This window comes from Talaromyces stipitatus, genomic scaffold (genome assembly GCF_000003125.1).
Source record: "Talaromyces stipitatus ATCC 10500 scf_1105507295487 genomic scaffold, whole genome shotgun sequence".
Taxonomy (NCBI): domain Eukaryota; kingdom Fungi; phylum Ascomycota; class Eurotiomycetes; order Eurotiales; family Trichocomaceae; genus Talaromyces; species Talaromyces stipitatus.
In genome coordinates, this window is record NW_002990120.1 from 259,628 (window position 1) to 281,187 (window position 21,560).

A 21,560-nucleotide genomic window follows, 5' to 3' on the forward strand; every position below is an offset into this window, starting at 1 on the left:
AAAAGCTGCGCAGGCGATGCTCCACAGGGGTCCCAAGACTCGTTGTCGCCGTTGAATCTCAGTCCAGGTCCATTCGTTTCATTTAATATGAGAATCCTGCGGTGTTATCTTCGCCGCGTGCGTGAGGTCTTTGGCGTCAGATTCTTTGAATTGAGACTTGACACCCTTCAACGGAGGAACGAATACGCGATGCCGGATGCCATTGACCAGCATTTCCGCACCCTTTGGTGCAAGAAGGCCCAACAGCTCCGGTACCGTGCATGAATCTGGATTTGGAATTGTGATTCCCGGGGCAGGTGTTTGGTCGAGTATCATGCCTTGGTCGAAATGTTTATGGTGGAGAGTTTGAAGCGTTATACCGGTTGTAGTTTTCCCGGAGAGGAGGGTGTGATGTAGAGGCGCCGGACCTCGTAGGCTAGTTTCGTATATTAGCTGAGATCAGCGGCCAGTTATGTTTGAAGGTGGATTACTCTGGGAGTAATGAAGGATGGACATTGACTCCTCCGTACTTTGCAGCCGTGAGTAATCTGGAGGGAACGAAGAGGCCGAAAGACACGGCGACAATCAGGTCAATAGGTCCATCTGGGGGCTATTGGAAATAATTTAATCACATTTCCTATCACATGGATATGACCCTCAACTCACAGTCCATCCCCTGAAGGTGTCTAGTTCGTGTATCCTAAGGCCAAGCTCCGAAGCAGTCGACTTGATCGGAACTATACCACCAACCCTGATCAGCAACGTCACTATACTGAGCTCAGAAATTGCCAACCTTCGCGAATCTGCTTCAACCCTCGTCCAACCCGTTTCCCCGGTCGACAAACAACGTCAATGGACTTGATGGATTGTGGTGCTTGTAGCTGTTCGGCATGGAGAGCTTTCAGGGAAGCAATGCTGAATTCGTCGGAGCCGCAGAAGAGGATGCGAAGGGGATCGATTGGCTTGTCGGAGTACCAGCGACGGCCATTTGCGCGGTTACATCGAGCTTGAGTGCGCAGTATGAGTAAAGCAGAGTACATATAAGTCGACATTCTGGTCTGGTCTCTGAGCCAGAAAGAAAAGAAGTAGGACACGTGCGAGCGGATCTCGACGCCGGAGCTTTCTGGCAGCGCTAACCCTCAAGCTCTCGGATTCTCTCCACATTCAACTTCATGGATGACGTTGCGCGACAACCTTGATCGAACAACACATATTTCACTCGAAAGCAAGGACACATGCTGATATAGAGAAGCAGTGGTGCGCACCAGACGCGATATGATTGACCACGAATCTCTCTCCGTCATCCCCGCGCAAGTCGGCTTCCTCACCATCTACAACCCCTCCTTGGGGACGACAGACGAAACGCTCCAGGACCAGATCGTCTTCTACTATTCCTCGTCACAACAGGCTAGTCGGTCATCGAACAGCGCAAATGCTTTGTCAACCAGCCCTGACCCCGAGCAGCAGAGGAGCAAGGATGACACAAATGAGAGATTGCGCAAAATTGGCCTGGCGCAGGGCATGGTAAATTTTGCAAAGTAAGCTTGTGTGCCTAGGGATATCTAGAAAGCAGGATAATGGGCTGATGCTTGTTGTGTTCAGAAATTTCTCCAATGGCCAGCCTGTTGATCATGTCGAGACTGAAAAGTCGCGGATTGTTCTCAATGAACTTAAAAGCGACTGGTGGATACTAGCTGTGAGTGATAACGACACTGTACGGTTCTTCGAAGCTAATCGTTTCTCTACAGTCCATAAATCTCACTCGAATATCATTTCCTAATACCGTCAATGCGTCTTCCAAAACCTCTCCTTCAGTCGAGTACTCTTCGCGAGAAATATACCCTCCTCGATCCCTAATCCAACAACTCCGACGAGCGCATGCGATATTCCTGTTACACCATGGCGATTCATTGAGCACCCTCTACCAACGTATTGGAAGAGACTCTTTCTGCAAGCTTCTCGGTCGCTTCTGGAACAGATTTGTCCGCCACTGGCTCGTACTCCTCCACGGCAACCCGGCCGTGGATTTATTCAATGGCGTGAAACTGGCTGTGGGCGGAGAACTTGGGATTGGCATCCATTTCTTGCAATTGCGCAAGATCCATGGTATTTGACGTACCTTGGTTTGTCGTATACCTTTGGTCTTCAGCAACACACATGGTTCAAGACTCCGTTGGAGCAGGGTAAAGGAAGAAAATTCTCTGAGAGAAGCTAAGCAATAGCATGTTTTCATTAATCATGTGAATACAGCCGTTTGCTACTCCGCTCTGAAAGAGTCACGGGCTGGGAAACAATTTTTAGAGATGTCTTTAACAGATACGAGAACGTGACATTTCTCATTTCTCAATGCATTGAGTCTGCTGAAATAGATCAAAATAAGTACGTAAATCGGTAATATTTAAAGCATAAGCCACAATGACCAACCACATCGCCGTTTTCTTTGCTTGGCCCCAAGAACTTTTGGGAACACTGACGGGACGTCGGTGCCTATTTGGGCATGGCGCCACCTAGGCGAGGGCGATATCCCTCGCCTAGGAGAGCTCGCACAGTAGTTAGTTAGCTAGAGACAACATCACCAATACGAGACGTATTGATAGGCCCTCATCAAACACTACTGTAAAGATAGTACCAATGAGGACCCCCTGTTGGTATATATGTGCAATCGAAATGCCTGAATGAAATGAAGGGTAAATAAAAATCTCTGCCAGGCGCGTCCGCGACACCCCAGCGCTGGGTCACGTGCTGCCGCCGCCGCCGAATCTGGGCTGCTTGCAAAAAACTTGCACGTGATCTTCACGTGATTAGGGCTGCTCCTTGCGAATCTTCGCTATCTCCAAAAACCCGGTGTACGGAGTAAAGTAGATATGCAGGATATCTGCACTATTCCGATAGTCTCGCTACAGGCTCCAATCATTGAGTCTAAGGATTTTCGTTATTACGCTGCCGATGCCACTGCCAGAACTCTTTTTTTTCTAATAATTCTTAGTACCCAACAAGGAGTACCCGGCCCAAAGAGGCGTGGATTCTGCTACTTCCTGTTGTATATAGTATCTTGTGCTGGAAGCAGGAAAACTGACTCTGTTGTGTGTGTCTCTCTAGGAACCTAGGTTCCTAGGGACGAAGATATCTAGCTACCGGCGCGCTAACTACATCAGGTAGGCGGTGCTGACTATCTAAGGGCAGAATCCCAACACATGATCACTTTTAATATATGCCATCAAACATCTCTCTCCGCGTGAATCGAATTTTTGAAACTGCGCGCCCAGATCCGGCCGGAAACGGCTGTAAAATTAGCAGTTTATTCCTCGAGTCAAGAGCTATCGATCGAGCCTAGTTTTACTAGGTAAGACAGTGGCGATGGCTCTGGGTGCTGTTGTAACTCCCTTGTCGGGTGAAAATCTCGTTCTGCAAGGCGTACACGTACGCGCGATAGAGTCACAATAACAATAGCAGCAGCAATTACATAAAGCAGCTATCAAGCCAATCAAGCAGCGTATCAATAAGATACTCAAAATTAGAATCACGAGAATAGAGCAACTCGAGCAGATGGCAGACCTCATGCTACAACAAATACAAAGCAGCCCTAAAGATGCGCTCAACGAGCTCTTACTCAGAGGCTTTGTCCAGCAAATCAAAACATTCGCATCCTCGCAAGGCGAGCGTATAGATGTGCTTACAGATCTCAAGCAGCTGCTTGAAAGCGTTCAACAGGACACTACAGCAATACATATAAAAACAGAGCATGCATCTAAATCAAGTGTTATAACAGGACTATCTAGCGATTCTGCTATCCTCTGGAAGACTTATCAAGCGTAGGTATGGCAAGCCAATGTATAAACAGCAAGCGCGAGCTCGCCTCAATCCCAAAGCGCGGGCTTATCTACCCCTGGTGTTAGCTATGCAGAGCTAGGCATGGATTGTAAAATTATAGTGAAGATTTAGGACAATTCTGAACGTACAGCATACGGAAGCTGCAACCCATCGATATCATGAAGCGTGCTGAACGAGCCAGGGCTCTTGCAGCGAAGAGCACTCTAAGCCTACCTCTAGCTAGTCACGCTTTTATCGCTGCACGACAGCTCCCATCAGGAGATATCAGCCTCTGGGCTCAGAGCGCTGCTAGCGCTGAGGTCCTCTGCTAGTACTGCAAGAATTGGGTTCACGTGTTCAGGAAGTCAGTGTACGTACTTCCTCTTGTTGATGGGTCCATATCTTTATTTAGGATCAGACGGAGTGTCTCGTGGATTGTCTGCTGCTGGTATAATCGATGTATACCTTCAACAAGGTTTTCTAGTCGTGCCGTAGTCTGGTGGTTGCACCAGGAATTTATAAGCTTGATCAATTCCTTCGCTGCCGTTACGAACGACATGACAACTGTTTTTGTGTGGATTCCTGCTATTATCAAGACGTCTGGTGCAGTCGATAGCTTCAGAAAGGCTGTCTTTAACAGACTTTCTAGATCGCTTCCTGCCTGGTATTAAACCTAGTCGGCTCAAGATGCGAGATGTGCACATGGACACTATCGCGGTAAAAACTTCATTTTCTGTGCTGGAAGCATCACGCTCGCCTTTTCCTGTTAGAAGGGAGACATTATTCACATTAAAAATGTGTTTCTTAACTTACCATCAAGTCTTCCTGCAAGGATATGAAATATCTTATCGAAACCTTGTTTCAAGTCACGGAGAATGTTGGTGCCATCGTTGAACCCAACTCTGTTGACAGCGAGAAGGATTCCCATACAGTTTGAATTAGGTTCCTCTACAACACAAACCGCAGGTATATGATCAGTGTCGTCTCGTATGCTCCAAATGAAAGCTAGCGTACCAGCCAAGCTGCGTTCCTTATCCATGGGCAATGTGTACGTATAGCTTTGAGAAATAGATAGACAGCTGGCAGGATTTTTTTTGGCTGTACTGGCACAAGATGCAAAAGTGACAACAAGGAAATATTTTCAACACCATCAATTTGAAGGGTTTCTTTTTTTATCATTGTTGTTTTCACGCGGGGTGTGGTGGAACAGACCAGCCGTTATCCTGAAGGAAGGGTTAGTTTTGTAAATTTTCAAGGAAAAAAGAACACACTCAAACGACAAGGAGTGTGGTACGACGATGGAACAGTTGGTTGTTCACGACCAGACTGTTGAACTCCTAGCTGGGTGGACTTCGGAATCTGGAAGGTTACACAAGTATTTCAATCAGGACGTAACCCCTCATTTTTCAAAGAAAGACGACTGCATTCACCTGCCACATCAGAAATACACATGCATCAGCCTTGATCATTTTCTAGCTACAGGGACTGATTTATAGGGACTGATGACAATAGTGACCTCTATACTCTAATTGCTAATCAATGCAAATATTGCAACTTCGTGCTCCAATAGACCTGAATACTGCCTTTCGACCTCCCCGGGAAACGTTCTTGGAACCTCTTCGCTATCACAGACCACGGCGAGCCAGCTTCCTTCAACTGCACGAGAAGCTTGATCTCATCGGGTTCCCATGATTTACCCTTCCTGGACTGTTGATCTTTTGCCGACAGCGAGTCACTTCTGCATCGTTTGCGGGGGGTGTCGCAATTAATTTCATCGCCAGTCGCCTTTTCGATGGTAACCGCCGTGTATCTGAGTTTGCGTCAGAAACAGGTGCGGAATCCTCGACAATCTGAGCATGTCTATGTAGCGCTAGTGATTTCGGCGACGTAGGATACGATGAGCCAGAGCAGTCAAGCGCAACATTCTCATCCGCATTTTTCTCGCTCACGCTTTCTTTTCCGAGTATTGCTGGGTCGATGGGAATAACTTCCTCAGCTGGTTCGCCTACCGTCACATCAGTTCAGCCGGCTTGGTAATCGCGGAATATGTCTACAACTCACGAGATACAGATACAGACCATTCCCGCTGGCCGTTAATGTTCCCCTGTGATAAAGCTTGTGGTGACTCGTTTGTCAGGTCCTCGTTTCCCAATTCCTCGTCGCCCGATAACGAGAACATATCGAACAAGGATACCGGCTCCTTGCCATGGATATATACATTAAAATTGGTATCGTGACTGAAATAAGGATCGATCGGTTGTGGTGCTTGCTCGATCGCCATGTCACATCTTGCGACAGGTAGAGCAACGTTAGAGCCAACTTTATTCTTGCGTGATACGCGTTTCGAAGGGTCTTCAAATATGATATTATCCATACTGTCTCGGAAAAGCAGAGACGTATACGAACAGGACGATAGCGCAAATGTCTGTACTTGTTGCGAGACAGGCGGAATACTGAGGGTTTATGTGGTTCAGGAGACAACCTAGTCACGCTCTTTCGGAGCGCCGTCGCTAGGAGCTAAACGTACTGCCTGGCACCCAACCGAGATGGAGCGAAACGCTGGCGGGGACGCTGTCGTACGTTTCCAACTAGCAGTAATGCATCATTTTTGCTATTGGGCGAGCGAAAAGCAAGAACGACGGCGTCTCCAGTCCTGCGTCGATACAACCTCAGAGAGGACCGAGCGCATCGCCATTGGCCTCCAAAAACAGCTCATTTGCTATGTAAAGGAGGGTTCCTCGTGACAGTCTCAATGCAGGCGCTCAAATATCAAGGGGCTGTGCAAGATGGCTTCAATGCTCCAAACCAGCACCATTGGGATCATGTATTTCCATTGGCTCCTAGCACTAGTTCAGCCCCTGATTCGCCGCACCAACACATTTCTCCCTTTCCAATCACGAAACGATCGGTAATGACCGGCGACGCTTCGAACATGCAGGTCTCAATTTTGGTGCAAGGCAGGCCGACCTAACGGAGCATTTGGTCCACAATCCAATCAACACGATCGATATGTAAGTTCCACGTCAGCACTGCGTCGTAATCGCTGAGACAATGGACAGACCAGGTGACATCGTCCACTTGGCGCATCCAGCCGGGCTGGCTGAAAATGGGGAGTTGGGACAATGGTCATGAGACAAGGCAGAATCCGGCCAAAACCGGATTCGATTCACAGCAGCTCCGCGGCTAGGGAGGGTTTGGCGTGGAGAGAATGCACAAGAGAATTCGGTATGAGTCGAAAAGATCAGCGCTGTTTGAGGCCCAAGGACGATGGAATCCTGTCAGCTGGCCGTGTAGTGCGAGCTTTCCGAGGAAAACAAGGGGCTGAGACTGAGGCTAAGACCGAGTTCAGGCGAGACCTGGAACGAAAGCATGGATCTTGATGTGGGCATCCAGTTCAGGAGCTGAATGATCAAAAACCAAAAATGAGACACGGCATGAAATGAAAAGTGGGTTGATGAGAGCAGAAATGCCAATCACCGGTTGTTGTTGCACTCCGGGATTGAGCGGTGGCGGATCACGCGGCAGGACTGAAAAATCAGTCCATGAGACCGAAGGGCGCCTGTGACGGAGGAGAAAAAGAGGAAGTAAAAAGAGGTTGAGTTAAAACAGCGAGGGTTGCTCGTATTTATAGATGGGCAGCCGGTCTCGACGCCATGCCCGAACGGGCGGGCCGCTAAACCAGACCGGGCCCCAGCCGCCGCACCAAACCTGATCGGGCATGGCGCTAAACGGGAAGCGGAAAACGGCCCCGGTTTCACCAGGACGAAGATTATTAGATTAGAAGTTCGATTTCATACTTTATTTAGAGTTATTAACGTAATCCACAAGCGAGCCGCCACTTTTTCCCGAACCCGTACACGATATTGATTTCAAATAATTCAACACGTCAATATGCCACCAATTCGCAATAAAAACCCAAAAGATTTAGTTGAGCAAGAAGGCCGAATCTTATTAGCAATTTCCGATTTTCAGAATGGCAAAATCTCTACAATTGCGCAAGCTGCTAGGATTTACAATATCCCTCGTACGACTCTCCGAAATCGACTACATGGCACTCAACAAAGATCTCTCGTACGTGCCAACAACCATAAATTGACTCAATTTGAAGAGGAATCACTTGTTAAATGGGTCCCTGACTTAGATAGACGTGGATTACCTCCCCGCCACTCTCTCGTACGAGAGGTGGCTAATCATCTTCTCTTACAGCGCGGCAATCAACAGGTTGGAGAAAATTGGGTATATAATCTGATTCAACGTCGCCCAGAGATCGAGTCAAAATTTTCACGGAAATATAATTATGAACGTGCTAAATGCGAAGATCCAAAGATAATCCAGGAGCATTTTGATCGCGTACGAGAGGTTATATCTGAGTATGGAATCTTACCGGAAGATATCTATAATTTTGATGAGACTGGCTTTGCTATGGGACTCTGTGCAACTGCAAAGGTTATTACCGGAAGCGATCGATATGCTCGGCCAAAGCTTTTACAGCCTGGAAATCGAGAATGGGTGACTGCAATCGAGGCAACTAATTCAACTGGTTGGGCTCTGCCTTCGTACGTTATTTTCAAGGCGAAGCAATATACTCGATTAGGCTGGTTTGAGGATCTTCCAAGCGATTGGAGAATCAATATTAGTGAGAATGGATGGACTACAGATAAGATTGGATTAGAATGGCTTAAAATCCATTTTATTCCTCTTACAAATGGCCGTACAATGGGAAACTATCGAATGTTGATTCTTGATGGCCATGGAAGTCATTTAACTGCTGAATTTGATCGTACATGTACTGAGAATAAGATTATTCCAGTTTGTATGCCTCCTCATTCCTCACATCTTTTACAGCCTCTTGATGTTGGCTGTTTTGCTGTTTTAAAGCGACATTATGGGCAGCTTGTTGAGCAGCGAATGAGGCTTGGATTCAACCATATTGATAAAATCGACTTCCTCGCTGCATTCCCAGAGGCTCGTACAATGGCATACAAAGCTCAAACTATCCGGAATAGCTTTGCAGCAACTGGATTAGTACCATTTAATCCAGATCGAGTTCTTCAACAACTTGATATTCGATTAAAGACCCCAACACCCTCTCCAAGTCGATCAAGCAATACACAATCATCCTGCTTACAAACCCCTCAAAATCCACGTCAATTCAAGCGCCAAATGACTATATTTAAGAAGCGAATGAGCCGGCGTACGAGAAGTCCATCCCAGGTTACTGATGAAGTAGTTATGCGGATATCAAAGGCCTATGAAATGACTGTGAATGATCTTTTACTCGTACGGAAAGAAAACCATGATTTACGAGCTGCGCATGAAAAAGAGAAGCAAAAACGTCAAAGATCTAAGAAACAGATATCTAGTAAGCAAGGGATTACTAGAGAGGAAGCCCAAGCACTCGTACAAAGCCAGGTTGAGGTATCCCAAGCCGTTACTACTACTCCAGGTGAGCCTGAGCTCCCAGCTTCTCAACCAGTCGTACGCCGCCAATTTCGCTGCAGTGGTTGTGGTGTTGAAGGACATAAATAACTAGATGTCCTAATTGTACTAGTAATTAATTTGTATATAATTTGTATGTGGGTTAGAAATTGAGATTTGGAATCAATATCGTGTACGGGTTCGGGAAAAAGTGGCGGCTCGCTTGTGGATTAACGTACTACACGGGTCATTCGGCCACACGGGTCATTCGGTCACCCGCAAGTCCCATACAAAATGACCTTCTTTAACATCTTGATTTCTCAACGGATTCATATATAAACCATATCTTAGACTTTACGCATGATTCGCTATATGAATCCTTATCAGAAATGTTAATTTGGAAGTGCGCCTCTTCTATAAGTCTTGAGATACTAGAAACTAGCCAAGCTATTAATGTAAATTCAATGACAGAGGGTTCTTAATATTTTTAGAGTTTTTAAATCCAGATATATTATAAGATATATTCAACTTTTAGATACGGTTTATATATAAATCTGTTGAGAAATCAAGCTGTTAAAGAAGGGTGACCGAATGACCCGTGTAGTACGTTACGTTAGGGTTGTTGGCTTAGCTAAGCTGATCTGGCCAATCAGACAGATGAGATTTGTCAGCCAATAAGAGCGAGCCACAAACTGATCCACCGAATAGGGGGTAAAGATATCTTCCACCTTTACTGTACTTAGAGACAAGAACAATGACAACAAGGATCAAGGATTCCATACTTTTTGCATACATAATTTGATACGTTGAGATATACCACTTGAGATTGTTACGTACAATCCAACAAGGGTCAATAGGCACTTAACTTAATTATCAAAATTTGGTAACGTAATCCACAGGTGAACCGCCACCCCAAGTGAGTTGCCATCATAATACGCATACAAAACCGACACTTTTATAACCCCAATATCCTTCAAAAATTATATATAAATAGCTATTTAAAATAAGATAAGTATTAAAGAATAGTCTAGAAAGAGATATATTTATATTTTTAAGAGTTTTTATAGCCCTGAATCTAGAATTATGTTATATTAGTATAAATTACAGATATTGTAATGTAATTTTTGTAATTCTTGTAATTATAATAGATGTGGGTGCATAAAGCACGTGTACACGTTAATGTACGTACGTACGTAGGATGGTTAGCAGGTACTGCAATTCTGTATGGGTTCAAATGTGTATGATTGTAGCTATCTAATTCACGCCCCGACGCGGTCTTACATCCCTCTATCCTAGACGAGGTCACGTGAGGCCCTGCGGCTCAGTGCGTCGGAGTGAGGCATCTCGATTGCTTCCACAAACCAACAATAGATATTATATCCTTAGGGCTTTATACTAATACCATACGACTAATAATATATATATTTTATTTTCAACTACTATTTCTATATAATTTTTGGAGAATATTGGGGTTATAAAAGTGTCGTTTTTGTATGTGTATTAATGATGGCGGCTCGCTTGGGGTGGCGGTTCACCTGTGGATTACGTTCACATAGTACTGCCTTATTGGAAATAGTTCAATTGATACATTTTCCTTCGTATTACTCCCGGTAGGCCCGCTCTCAAGATTTCGGTTCTCCGGGAAGTTCGACCTTTTTTGCTGAACACAGGTAGCAAAATCGACTAACAGTATACTCGATCATTTCAAATGAACACGGCCAGGGATTAATCCGCGTCAGTGTAAATACGCTTGCAAAAGATGGCTCCCGAAGACCAAGGAAAACAATTTGTCTTCGTTGGCGGGCCTATGCTGATTGGGAAGTCCAAAGACGGGCTTCGATCGAAACTCGCCCGAGAAGGGATGCGCGAGAAGCGTCTGGAGGCACGGAAAATTGCGATGGCTGAAATAAATAGATTACTCAGTGAGAGGACAACAATAACAACAACAGCAGCAACTACTACTACTACTACCACCAAATGTAGCTGTCGCCGTGAGTCCAGAATTGACGGGCCGGCTGTTCGCTGCTCGTTCTGTAGCAGGAGGAATATTCGCCCCTACTACTACCCCTGGTTCACCGGCGACGGCGACAGCAGCTCGGTATACGACCTAGCCTCTGGACTTCTAGATCCCATGATGCCTATTAACGAATTGACTTCTCGGCTTAAGGTGGGGTCGATCTTTAGTTTTGCCTGTAGGCACATCTTTCCGAACCTGCGTTCGTTGGATATGGCTGGCATTTATCAAACGTGGGCCTTTCCCTTCGACGACGATGAGCTGAAGTTATACGCCTTCCTCTGGTCTAGCAAATACCATGAGAATTTGATACGTCTAACGTACGGAGCACCGGAGGATCCAGCAGCACTAAAGGAGGAACTCATCCTCAAGGGGCTCACGTTAAGAGCATTACGGAAGGAAGTTGGCAACTATACAGGACAGAAGCCCATCGATAGCATCATTAGGTGCATGCTTGTCCTCGCCGTTAACGAAAAGGACAGCGAACGGATATACAGGGAGCCGAGTCCATTTGCGCCCGTGTTCACGGGGCTTCACGGTCTCGAAGTTTACGGTGGCCGTGATTTCAGTCCTCTCCATTGGATGGTAATGTACAAGCTGCTTCAAAAGCAAGGGGGGATCAAGAAACTTCGCCTTTTTGCGCTGGCGTGGCACGTCTCTGCCTCTGATCTCACGAATGCAGCGCATACCCTCCGAAAACCACTCTATCCCATAGTCGATGTTTACGGGCAGAAGCTGGACTTGGATCCTCCTCTTTTACTATTTGCACCATACGGATGTGGTCATTCTTGGGGTCAGCGGAAAACACCGGGATCTGGCTTCAACGAACTCCTTTTTATGGAGCAACCGGTGCACGGTGAGCTTGTAATAGTATTCTGTCACATTGGCGAGCTGTCCTATGTCATTGATCACATGTCAACACAGTCATGTGACGCTCAACTGCTTGATCTCCTTGGCGACAGCCGAGATCTCGTTCACCACCGACTCTTCTCCCAACCAAATGAGGACGACACATCCGATAAAATCCTGCAGCGGCTCGACAATGGTCCATCAATCGGCGACACACACAAAGGATGTTTGGAGCTGTACCTGACCTGTCGCCTTGCAATGCTCTTATACTCCGCCCACGTTACATTCCCAGTTCCCCGGTCAATAGCTGTGAGACAGCGGCTGCTCCGTTCACTGTGCCCTAAGCTTCAGTCTTTCGCAGTTCAAGGCTTTTCAAGCCCATTGCTCTTGTGGTGTACAAGCGTGGCACTTATCGCGGCCTATGGAACAGAACATTTTGATGAGGTTCTCTTGCTATTTAAGAAGCTCTGCTGCGCCTTGCAGGTGATGAGTCTGGAGAAGTTGCTGGAAATCCTCTGTTCGTTTGCCTGGGTGCACGCCACAGTCCAGCATCATTATCCGAAAATGAAAGGATATTTTCTGGCGAATTATGAAGATACTTGAATATGAAATGAATGAATTAATGAAATCCATAAAACTGATTTTTTGTTGTTAACTAAGCGTGACAATATACCCATCCTCAAGAGAGCACCATCAGAAAAAGCGCACGCGCATTCTATCTGATTATGCTGATGAAGATCGGCAAAGTCTTCGGCGAGGCCCAGTACTAATGTCGAGATAGTCATGGCGCGTATGTCCATACTTCTCAGGATTATATTTCTAGTAAAAAGACGAATATTCCAAGGGTGAATTCTCTACTTCTACATGTCACAACTCGTCTACGAGTATCTTCCTCAAAATCATCTTGAATGTCTGTACTACCACGTTGAATGGTATGATTCGTGCTTCTGAAGACTCGTACATGTCATCCCTTTGCAATTTTGAGAGCGAATTCACTGCGGGAGTCGGCCCTTTATTCAACGCTCACACCGGGCGGATTTTGACCTTGGGAGAATAGAGATCTGATACTTTGTAAAACTGTATGTCTACTACCGAGGTGGACGAGGATACGGGTCGTACCTTAGAGATTCTACTACTCAAGTCTAGAAAATCCTCCAGCTAGCGGACTGTCTGTAATTGACGTTGGATCATGCATTCTGGGAGCGGCTGAAATATTCACTCAGAGCGAGGTGGAATTGGGTACATTCCGTCAGAGCGTGAGCTTTGAAACAAGCCGCACCGGTGATGGCCCCAAAACGAAAACCCCTCGCAAGCAAGCCAATTCGAGTTTAGTTTGTACTGGTTTATTTGGAAAAATGGTGCGTATACAGTATTTGCTGGGAGAGACTCTAGTTTTCTTCCAACTAACGGGATGCTAATCATTTCATCGACTTGGTGAATATATATAACGGAGCCAATCTGCTCTTGAATTTTAAAGTGGGCGGCTTTATATCAAAGGATTTTATCTGTATACTATGGCTTGGTGTGCGATTCGGGTCTTATGGCAAATCTTAGGCAGCCAGCATTGACCTCCAAAGTTGAATTATTATTGGCCACAACTAGTAGTACTACTGTCTACAATCTATCAATGGTCAATTTCATCGGGATAAATCGTAATAGAGGCCCAGTAGAAGAGAAATTTAATAATAAAGCAGAAGCGTGAACAGGAGGCTTTATTAGTGGTTCTTGCCATTGATTCGGCATCCCGGGATGCCAAAAACTAAATCGTGTTTCTAATGGTAGTGTGGTCCTGATGAAGGATCATAGCCTGCTATTCTATGACGTTCTAGATGCTAGGAGCGACGCATCATGGTTTACTGATGCTATTGCCTCTGAATGAATTTTCTTGTGGTTGTTAACTTTCACGTGCGTGAGAGGATAAAGGGAAGCTGGTTACTCTACCACTCCACTGTAATCATAGGTATAAAAGGACCAATTTTCATGGAACCGGTGCATTTCTCGTCACTTACTCATAGCCGGGCAGTTACATGATAATACATCATGTTACAGTAGTCTAAGCGGTCTCGTCTGACTGTTAGTCCGGAAAACGGCTTCGAGTCAACCTCATGGGTAAATGTTCCTGACAAGCCCCGAGTCCCTGCAACCTCGAGCGGCAACAACCTTCAACTTCAAACGGGAACACTTTGCGACTCTGATCGGGAATCACTAAGTTAAACGTTATTCAAGTACTAGGATGTGGAATGGGATTTTGATGCCCCAAGCCTCTAGAATCGGAGACGGTGCGCATGACTATGCAAATATTAAATACCAGTAAACATTTCAGATAGGAAATGTATATTAAATACCTTTTTACAAATTGTCGCTACCGCGATTCAATCCATGGTCTTGAATTGCTGAATTTTGGCCAAGGATATTCCGGGCCTCTCATAATGCAGATATACTTCATTTCCACAGACCGAAATATCCATGAGATTCAACAGGCTGGGATGACTGGTTCGCGGCACAGGATTGGATCTTCCGTCCACAGCGTCAAGGTCCATTTTTTGCAGAAAGGTCGGTCGGCAAGTGACGTCGCCTATCTCCATTCCATAGAATCCGTCTCTGTATTTTTCTGGGAAAAGTTGATAAGAATTGTATCAATTCGGGAATATGGAGACTTTTTGGAACCGTCCACTAGTGACTGAATAGTCTTCCTCTCGTGAATAATCTCTTTATTATTGGAGTCTTGGGCCAGACTCAATGTATCACTGGACACCTTATCCACAGAAATAGATAATCCACCACGTATGCTCATTTTGAGTCAGTTAGGCTCACCATGATCTGAGAAATAGTTGTGTAGCCATGGGGAGATGGGCGGTTTATATATCTCATGTCAAAGCTCTCCTTGGAGATCTTCAAGAACGTGACTCCTGACCTAATTACGAACAGTGAAAAAAGAACAAAAGCCCAAACTCTGAGAACGACGCATTTCAATTCTTGCTTCATCCTAGTTATGAGTCTCGTTAGGGCTAACGTCAAACGATAACAATTCTGACTCAACAACCTAAAGGGAGCAATCCACCAACACCAAACGAAACGAACCCGCATTCTCAAATTGTACCAGTAGGAATCAGGGGTGTAGATACACTCAAAATTGGGGCGACCGTTTTGAAACAGCCATCTTCGAGAGTCGTATGCTCGTAATTTAGGATCACTATCCGTTCCCATTTGATGTCACCACTGTTCCCGTTTGGGATCATAAAATTCTGTGTTTTAGAAATTTGTTGTTTAATTGTCAAATTGGCGTTCCATCGTAAACAAACAAAGCTGCACTGAGATAGCAAGATAGAGAGATTGGCCAACGTAAGTGGAGGTTGTTGATAGCTTGTCCGGGCGTCCAGTACACTTACTAGTGAGCTGGCTGGTTTACAAGGTAGATTGAAGTTCACTTTGGAGTGCTTTTATTGGTGTTTCAAGTGAAAAAAGTCGAACTAACCCGTTTGCCTTAACCAAGGTAATACCCATCAAACAATTGAAAATGAGTATCCCTAACCATAGAAGTCTATCATATCTTGGGGAAGGGAGTGATGCCAATACTCACAGTAGACTCTATGGTAATGCTATCCAGGCTGTTTCTTAAGAGGACGTCATAAATTGTACAAGCAAGATGTGGTAGAGCTCTCTACGCTACTTCTGCACATTATCGTGATGTTGTACAATCATTAATACTAGATAAATAAACAGATGCTCACACTTAGGGCTGACGGATATCTTTAGATTCATATATATACCTGAAAACTTTAATAACAATCCGGAGATTGACGTGACTGCCGTAGGCTATATTGGCGACTGCGAGTTGAATTCTCAATATCTTGCCGAGGTTTGTCTACAGCAACCCTTGGCTGGCTAGTTCTTGGTTTTCTGCGACGTTTCGTTTGACTTTTATGTTACTTATCCTTTAAAGCTATACAGTATCGTACTTGAAGAGCGCTTTTCGTTCTTCCATGAAAGTGTGCAGCAATACCTGAACATGTAAGCTTTTCAACCTCTTTTAGTTGTACTATCAGTTTGTCTTCGGCGGGAGTGTACTCGTTGCCTTTCGACGACACAGGTATTTCCACACGCTGGGAGACTTCATTGTTCTCCAAGGGGTTATCTTCACCCGGGGCTAAATGTTCTTCGTGAGATGATATTTCAGTCTGTGGTGGCGTATATCTCTCTTTAAATGAGCAGCTCCATGTATACCCACAAGGCTTGAGTTCGTAAGTGAATAAGCCTTCAATGTTGATGACTTGAAGGTCAGACATGCCGCTCAACTGATCTCGCTCATTAGCCTTCTTCTGAAATGAGGCCAAACAATCAGACACGGAAGGGCTAATGGCGGTCGAGCCTTGATCCTCTGCGAACCAGCAACAATACTTAGCTCGGCCCAAGGCCACTTTACCTTCATGCTCTAGCTGAAGGGGACGGTGATGGATCCTAAATCAGTGGATTTATAAGTATAATGAATGCAACCGTGGCGCAGTGTAGAAGGACCTCGGCCCAACAAGCCCATCTTCCTTGTAATTTTCCACCCAGATGATGAGGCAGAACGGTAGCAAGGCGGTATACGGGTTCCAATACCTCAGCAAAGATGCCGTTTCACTTGTTAATCGCGTCAACGCTAATTAAACCAACGTGCCCAGCTAAAGCAAACGAGTAGGACGCTATCGTTTAGCGCAGTCTCATGGACAGAAATGCCTCGCTGCTAATTGGCAACATTGGGATAGAAGTGTACTAAATGCAACACTGGTGGAAAAACACAGGCTCTTCAAGGCCAGCTTTTCAGCTCAGTGAATGCGGGGAGCCACTCTCCTGCATGGTTACATAGTTGCATTCGGACATCACCGTCAAAAACCAATTCATGCGCCGTACCTAAGATCAGTTAGCCGAGGAGTATGAATTCGGGTGGCCTTCAAGTCGACCTTACTTCAATTATGGTTGGTAACATAGCCGGTCTGAGCCCCTCAAAAAGGCTTGGATGGACAGAAAGAGGCAGTACTCGATCCAACTCATATGATCCTTGCACCGCTAAAATCTCTCTGCAACCAGGTTCAACCCTCATTGAGCCACATATGACGAAGCCTGGTGTATACATTGGCATAGGAGGACACTTCCATCCAATCAGCTGGAAACTCGCACTCCTAAGAAAGTGGAGTGCACTCGACAGAGTTCCAAATTCCATCCGCCACAGTGGCCAGGTGGACGTTGTGATTCATCGTATCCTATATTATGCCAAATAAGTAGAAGATACGCGAGCTCCGGCTGAGTCTTTCTCCACTGCAATACGCGCAAGTCCAGGGGGACTACCCAAGACGCAGTGTTAGTTGAAAGGCAGACACCCAGAATGCGGTGAGATGGATGTGAGGTTCAATGCAAGAAGAAAGACATTCCCCAACCACCAGTACAAGCAGAAAATTGTACTGTATGATAAGCTTCCTCAAATCTTAAGACTGTGTCTTGTGGGTGTACTCTCTGAAGCGTTAATCACGAGGGAACGGAGAGAATAGAAGCATCAAATGTAACAATGGCACGGTCCACCAGCCCAGTCAAGGACAAAATTTTCAGCTGTGAGACGGCTCATGGGCCACTAGTGAGGGTCATGAATGCGCAAAATTATTGAGGTAGAGAAAAATAGGGATGCACACGAGCGGCGGTCGTTGAGCGACGCACTCGAGGTTTATATAGTCGTCGAGACGAGTGTCACTTGCACTATCCTCCATCGGGACAGGCACCACAAGTCTAAACCCAAACAGGACCCGCTAAACCTCAAATAGAAGGCGCTAGGCCGAAGATGGCGATCCCGAAGAGCAAGCCGAATCCGGATCCGCCGGTACAAATCGATAATCTACTCGAGGGAGTATCCTATTTCCTAGTTTGACATTCTTCCTGTTGGTTTAGCTACGTCCTGATAACACGAGCACAGGATTACGCAGTAAGGCTATTCCAAAGAGCCCATGAGCCTAATAATATTGATGTTATTCGAATATTATGACTAATCCCCAAAAAGGGAGAAGGATAATTACATGTAGGTAAAGGGGATATCCCCAGGGAACCGGAATAGCTAATATTCCGGTGTTGATACTCAACACCTGGGGATTCCCGTACACACACTTCCCTTTGGCTACAGTGTATGTACCATAGTGTCTTGAAGGGCTTGTTAACATAATCTAGGGCCTTGAGGATCTTGTGGCTTCCTTTCCGATAAATGGAGGGGTCGCCTTGGAAGACACGTTTGACATCCTGCTTCCAGTCCTCCTATTCGCGAAGGCTTGAGTCGATACAGAGGGTATAGCTTGGTGAGACCTTGTTCCCTTTAGATTTATTTCTCCTATAATATTTCTGGCTGTTCCTACATGATGCGTCAGGACCACTCAAATCTGGATTAGAGTCAGAACTGCTCGTGTTGGAGGAACTTGGCGAAGACAGGTTAAAGGAGACGGTAAATCGTTGACAGTTTCTTTGCTATTCTGTAGTCTCAGTTTGTTACTGTGTAGTAGACTAATTCTTAGTTTGTTCTTGACGCTCTTGTTACTTTTGGGTTTAGGTTAGCAATTAGTCATATTCTTTGATAATATGCATCCTCTTTTCTAGTTCGATTAATTCTTCGCGGGCTTTAAGGCGAGCCTTTAGGTCTCTCAGTTCTTGGGTTGTAAGAGATCTATCTTCGTTCCTAATAATATTAGGCTAGGGCGGCGGAGTCATTAAAATCCCTGTTAGGTTGGCTTTGCTGTTCAAGGGTCTCAGCAGTGGAGGGCGTAGTGGTCTCTATCATACTGATAATCAGTCCTATAAAAGAAAGCTTCAGAATTATAATGGGAGGTTAACCCGTTGATTGGGTAGGAGGAATTATCAATATGGCAGAAGGGTTGGATGTCTTTAATCTTTATTGACAAAGGCACTGTTACTAACATACAGAGACTGAAGCTTGAGAGAAGAAAAAAACTATCATCGTTACAGAAGATCTCCTTCTTATGCATGCATGAGTCATTGACAGGAGACCTCGCGTTGTTCCCCTAGTTGGTGTGGCTTGTCGCAGATATCATGTTGTAATGTTTCAGTACTGTTACAGTAGAAGATAGGCTATTCGATCAGGTCAGCCAGTCACCTCAAGCTACCTACACTTCAGCAAATAAGAAGTCATCTTCTTATCAGGGCTCAATATATCCCTCGAGGTTTACCCCTCATAATAGCTCACAAATCACCCCGCCAAAAGATGTTTATAAAAACCCAGCTTTGAAACCTGATGGATAGAGAGAAAGAGACAACTCAATACACACAATCTTGCTAGTCACTTCTTCTATTCTCATCCCAGTAAACAACTATTCAGGATTGACCTGCCAATCCGACAAGTATTAGATCGAGTGATTAGGCCCATTTCAAAAGCTTGATCTAATTCCTAGCCTAACTAGTAATAGAAGGTGGTACCTTTCCCTCCCATACAACAAGAAAGATAACGATCTTCCACAGAAAGCATTAGGCTAGGAGATAATAGCCAAGATTGAATGCTATTGGTTGTCAAACTAAGCTTAATATTGACTGATCGGAATGAGATATGGTCTCAAAAGCTTGATTAACGAATCTCATGTGATCAATCTTTCTAAGTATAGAAGGTAGTATGCCTAACGAGCGGCGTCTGTCCTATACAGAAAAAGATCAGCAATGGCTTTTAAATTAAAGTGCAAACAAGCCAGAATTCAATCCAATTGGTGTTGAATCAGGCTTTAAATGTCACCTTCCTTTTTTGAAAACCATGAATGTTCACTATTAGTATCGTGACAGTGAATTCTTGAAGTACTTTTCATGTATAACATGTCTAGGTATATAAGAGGTTGCGTTTCGCTTCAGAAACGACTGGTTGATTCTCTATCCTTCAGCTCACTCTAGACGTTGACTTTGACTTCTACTTTTGTCTCTTTCTACCATGATCTCCTTCATTACCCTTCTAGCTGCCAGCGCAGCCTTAGCATCACCGATTGAGCGCCAGGCCAAGACTGCAGTCTTGCCATTAAAGCGTGTTTCGAACTTCACGTCGGTGAAAAATCTCGTTAGCAAAGGCCAAGCGCGCCTCAATAGGGTCAACGGTGTGGCTGCCATCAGCGCCGTCTCTGAGGTCAGCTCTGGTTCAGTCACGAATGAAGACGTCAGCTATGTTGCTCCAGTCTCAATTGGGGGTACCACCTACGACCTTATAGTCGACACTGGATGTACGTTGCTTCTTTTAAGAGACTTTAGAATTGATTTACTGACTGGCCATCCTGTTCAGCTTCAAACACCTGGTGTGGTGCTCAAAGCTCATGCGAGCCGAGCTCCACAGGCAAGAGTACCGGCGGTACGGTCGAGGTCAGCTATGGTAGCGGCTCATTCTCTGGCAAAGAGTACAAAGACAAGGTCAGCTTCGGGGGCCTCACTGTCTCATCTCAGTCAATCGGCGCTGCAACTTCATCGTCAGGCTTTAGCGGCGTCGACGGTATCATTGGTTTCGGCCCGGTCGTTCTGACTGAAGGTACTGTCTCCAACGCCAACACCGTTCCAACCTTCCTGGACAATCTATACAGCCAGGGCTCTATCTCAGAGGAGGTTCTTGGTGTTTCATTCAGTCCAGAAAGCGGAAGCGACACTGATGACACCAATGGGGAGCTTACCCTCGGCGGAGCCGATAGCTCAAAGTACTCCGGCTCACTTACATACTTCCCAAAACTGACCAGTGGCGATGCTTCGTACTACTGGGGCATCTCTATCTCTAGCTTCACTTTTGGCTCGACGACCCTTGCGTCTTCTGCCTCGGGCATTGTCGATACCGGCACCACGCTGATCTACATCCCGACCTCAGCCTACAACAAATTTCTTTCTGCTGCTGGAGGCAAGACCGATAGTTCCTCTGGCCTGGCTGTGTTTACCACCAAGCCAACTTCGAACTTTGGTATCACCTTTGGTTCGACTAGATACAGCCTTACGCCGTCGCAGTATTTAATCCCCACCGCCCAGTATAGCTATTACGGCCTGAGCTCCGGCAAGTACTACGCCTGGATCAGCGATGGCGGCAGCTCTGGCGTAGATACTATTATTGGCCAGAAGTTCTTGGAGAACTACTACTCTGTCTTTGATACTACCAACTCTCGCATCGGCTTTGCTACTGGGATTTAATACGACTTAGAATATGAGTCGCCTGGTATATACAGAGAGACCTCGTAGCTCGATTTTCCCTATAGAGGCAATTCCGCAACATGCAACCGTATCTATTCTAAGTTAGCTTATATTAAAATCAATAACTTTGCATACAAATGCTTTGAGATATTAGACTGTAAGTATGATAGTATTGTCGCAAAACCCGATTCCGTCTCGTCGCTTCTCCGCTGATATAGCCCTTGATATCTGACGCCGCAGAATTGCGTTCAGCGCTCAACGTGGCCCAACAATAGTTTCAGTTTGATATACGTATGACGCTAGCAATCCCATATATCTCTTAATT

General features: G+C 45.6%; 9 protein-coding genes across 9 annotated transcripts, besides 3 other annotated features; 5 read left to right on the top strand and 4 right to left on the bottom strand.

Annotated features, from left to right (window-relative positions):
• Nucleotides 1–42: 42 nt before the first annotated feature.
• Nucleotides 43–1,031, bottom strand: TSTA_052980 (methionyl-tRNA formyltransferase, putative; the record flags this gene model as incomplete). The annotated part of the gene is made up of 4 exons (XM_002486846.1): nucleotides 43–415; nucleotides 471–589; nucleotides 646–716; nucleotides 773–1,031. 4 exons carry the CDS (start codon nucleotides 1,029–1,031, stop codon nucleotides 79–81), a joined length of 786 nt encoding a protein of 261 aa, XP_002486891.1. The 3' UTR covers nucleotides 43–78.
• Nucleotides 1,032–1,254: 223 nt separating this feature from the next.
• Nucleotides 1,255–2,093, top strand: TSTA_052990 (uncharacterized protein; the record flags this gene model as incomplete). Its single annotated transcript, XM_002486847.1, has 3 exons — nucleotides 1,255–1,517; nucleotides 1,582–1,675; nucleotides 1,728–2,093. 3 exons carry the CDS (start codon nucleotides 1,255–1,257, stop codon nucleotides 2,091–2,093), a joined length of 723 nt encoding a protein of 240 aa, XP_002486892.1.
• Nucleotides 2,094–3,336: 1,243 nt separating this feature from the next.
• Nucleotides 3,337–3,795, top strand: TSTA_053000 (uncharacterized protein; the record flags this gene model as incomplete). Its single annotated transcript, XM_002486848.1, has 2 exons — nucleotides 3,337–3,399; nucleotides 3,436–3,795. 2 exons carry the CDS (start codon nucleotides 3,337–3,339, stop codon nucleotides 3,793–3,795), a joined length of 423 nt encoding a protein of 140 aa, XP_002486893.1.
• An 18-nt stretch (nucleotides 3,796–3,813) lies between these two features.
• On the bottom strand, nucleotides 3,814–4,992 carry TSTA_053010 (uncharacterized protein). Its single transcript, XM_002486849.1, has 2 exons — nucleotides 4,603–4,992; nucleotides 3,814–4,546 (listed from the first exon to the last, which is right to left on the bottom strand). The coding sequence occupies exons 1-2, from the start codon at nucleotides 4,826–4,828 to the stop codon at nucleotides 4,257–4,259; spliced, it is 516 nt and encodes a 171-aa protein (XP_002486894.1). The 5' UTR covers nucleotides 4,829–4,992; the 3' UTR covers nucleotides 3,814–4,256.
• A 333-nt stretch (nucleotides 4,993–5,325) lies between these two features.
• TSTA_053020 (uncharacterized protein) lies at nucleotides 5,326–6,287 on the bottom strand (the record flags this gene model as incomplete). The annotated part of the gene is made up of 3 exons (XM_002486850.1): nucleotides 5,851–6,287; nucleotides 5,526–5,794; nucleotides 5,326–5,496 (listed from the first exon to the last, which is right to left on the bottom strand). Exons 1-3 carry the CDS (start codon nucleotides 6,161–6,163, stop codon nucleotides 5,326–5,328), a joined length of 753 nt encoding a protein of 250 aa, XP_002486895.1. The 5' UTR covers nucleotides 6,164–6,287.
• A 1,361-nt stretch (nucleotides 6,288–7,648) lies between these two features.
• TSTA_053030 (uncharacterized protein) lies at nucleotides 7,649–9,318 on the top strand (the record flags this gene model as incomplete). Its single annotated transcript, XM_002486851.1, has 2 exons — nucleotides 7,649–8,598; nucleotides 8,635–9,318. The coding sequence occupies exons 1-2, from the start codon at nucleotides 7,681–7,683 to the stop codon at nucleotides 9,316–9,318; spliced, it is 1,602 nt and encodes a 533-aa protein (XP_002486896.1). The 5' UTR covers nucleotides 7,649–7,680.
• Nucleotides 7,726–9,222: a mobile genetic element.
• Nucleotides 9,319–10,617: 1,299 nt separating the features above from the next.
• Nucleotides 10,618–10,640: a sequence feature (AT_rich).
• Nucleotides 10,641–10,966: 326 nt separating this feature from the next.
• On the top strand, nucleotides 10,967–12,673 carry TSTA_053040 (uncharacterized protein; the record flags this gene model as incomplete). Its single annotated transcript, XM_002486852.1, has 2 exons — nucleotides 10,967–11,129; nucleotides 11,157–12,673. The coding sequence occupies 2 exons, from the start codon at nucleotides 10,967–10,969 to the stop codon at nucleotides 12,671–12,673; spliced, it is 1,680 nt and encodes a 559-aa protein (XP_002486897.1).
• Nucleotides 11,138–11,181: a microsatellite.
• Nucleotides 12,674–15,803: 3,130 nt separating the features above from the next.
• TSTA_053050 (uncharacterized protein) lies at nucleotides 15,804–16,604 on the bottom strand (the record flags this gene model as incomplete). The annotated part of the gene is made up of 4 exons (XM_002486853.1): nucleotides 15,804–15,935; nucleotides 16,020–16,073; nucleotides 16,111–16,487; nucleotides 16,565–16,604. The coding sequence occupies 4 exons, from the start codon at nucleotides 16,602–16,604 to the stop codon at nucleotides 15,804–15,806; spliced, it is 603 nt and encodes a 200-aa protein (XP_002486898.1).
• Nucleotides 16,605–19,963: 3,359 nt separating this feature from the next.
• On the top strand, nucleotides 19,964–21,235 carry TSTA_053060 (cathepsin E, putative; the record flags this gene model as incomplete). Its single annotated transcript, XM_002486854.1, has 2 exons — nucleotides 19,964–20,295; nucleotides 20,355–21,235. Exons 1-2 carry the CDS (start codon nucleotides 20,013–20,015, stop codon nucleotides 21,233–21,235), a joined length of 1,164 nt encoding a protein of 387 aa, XP_002486899.1. The 5' UTR covers nucleotides 19,964–20,012.
• Between the last annotated feature and the right edge of the window lie 325 nt (nucleotides 21,236–21,560).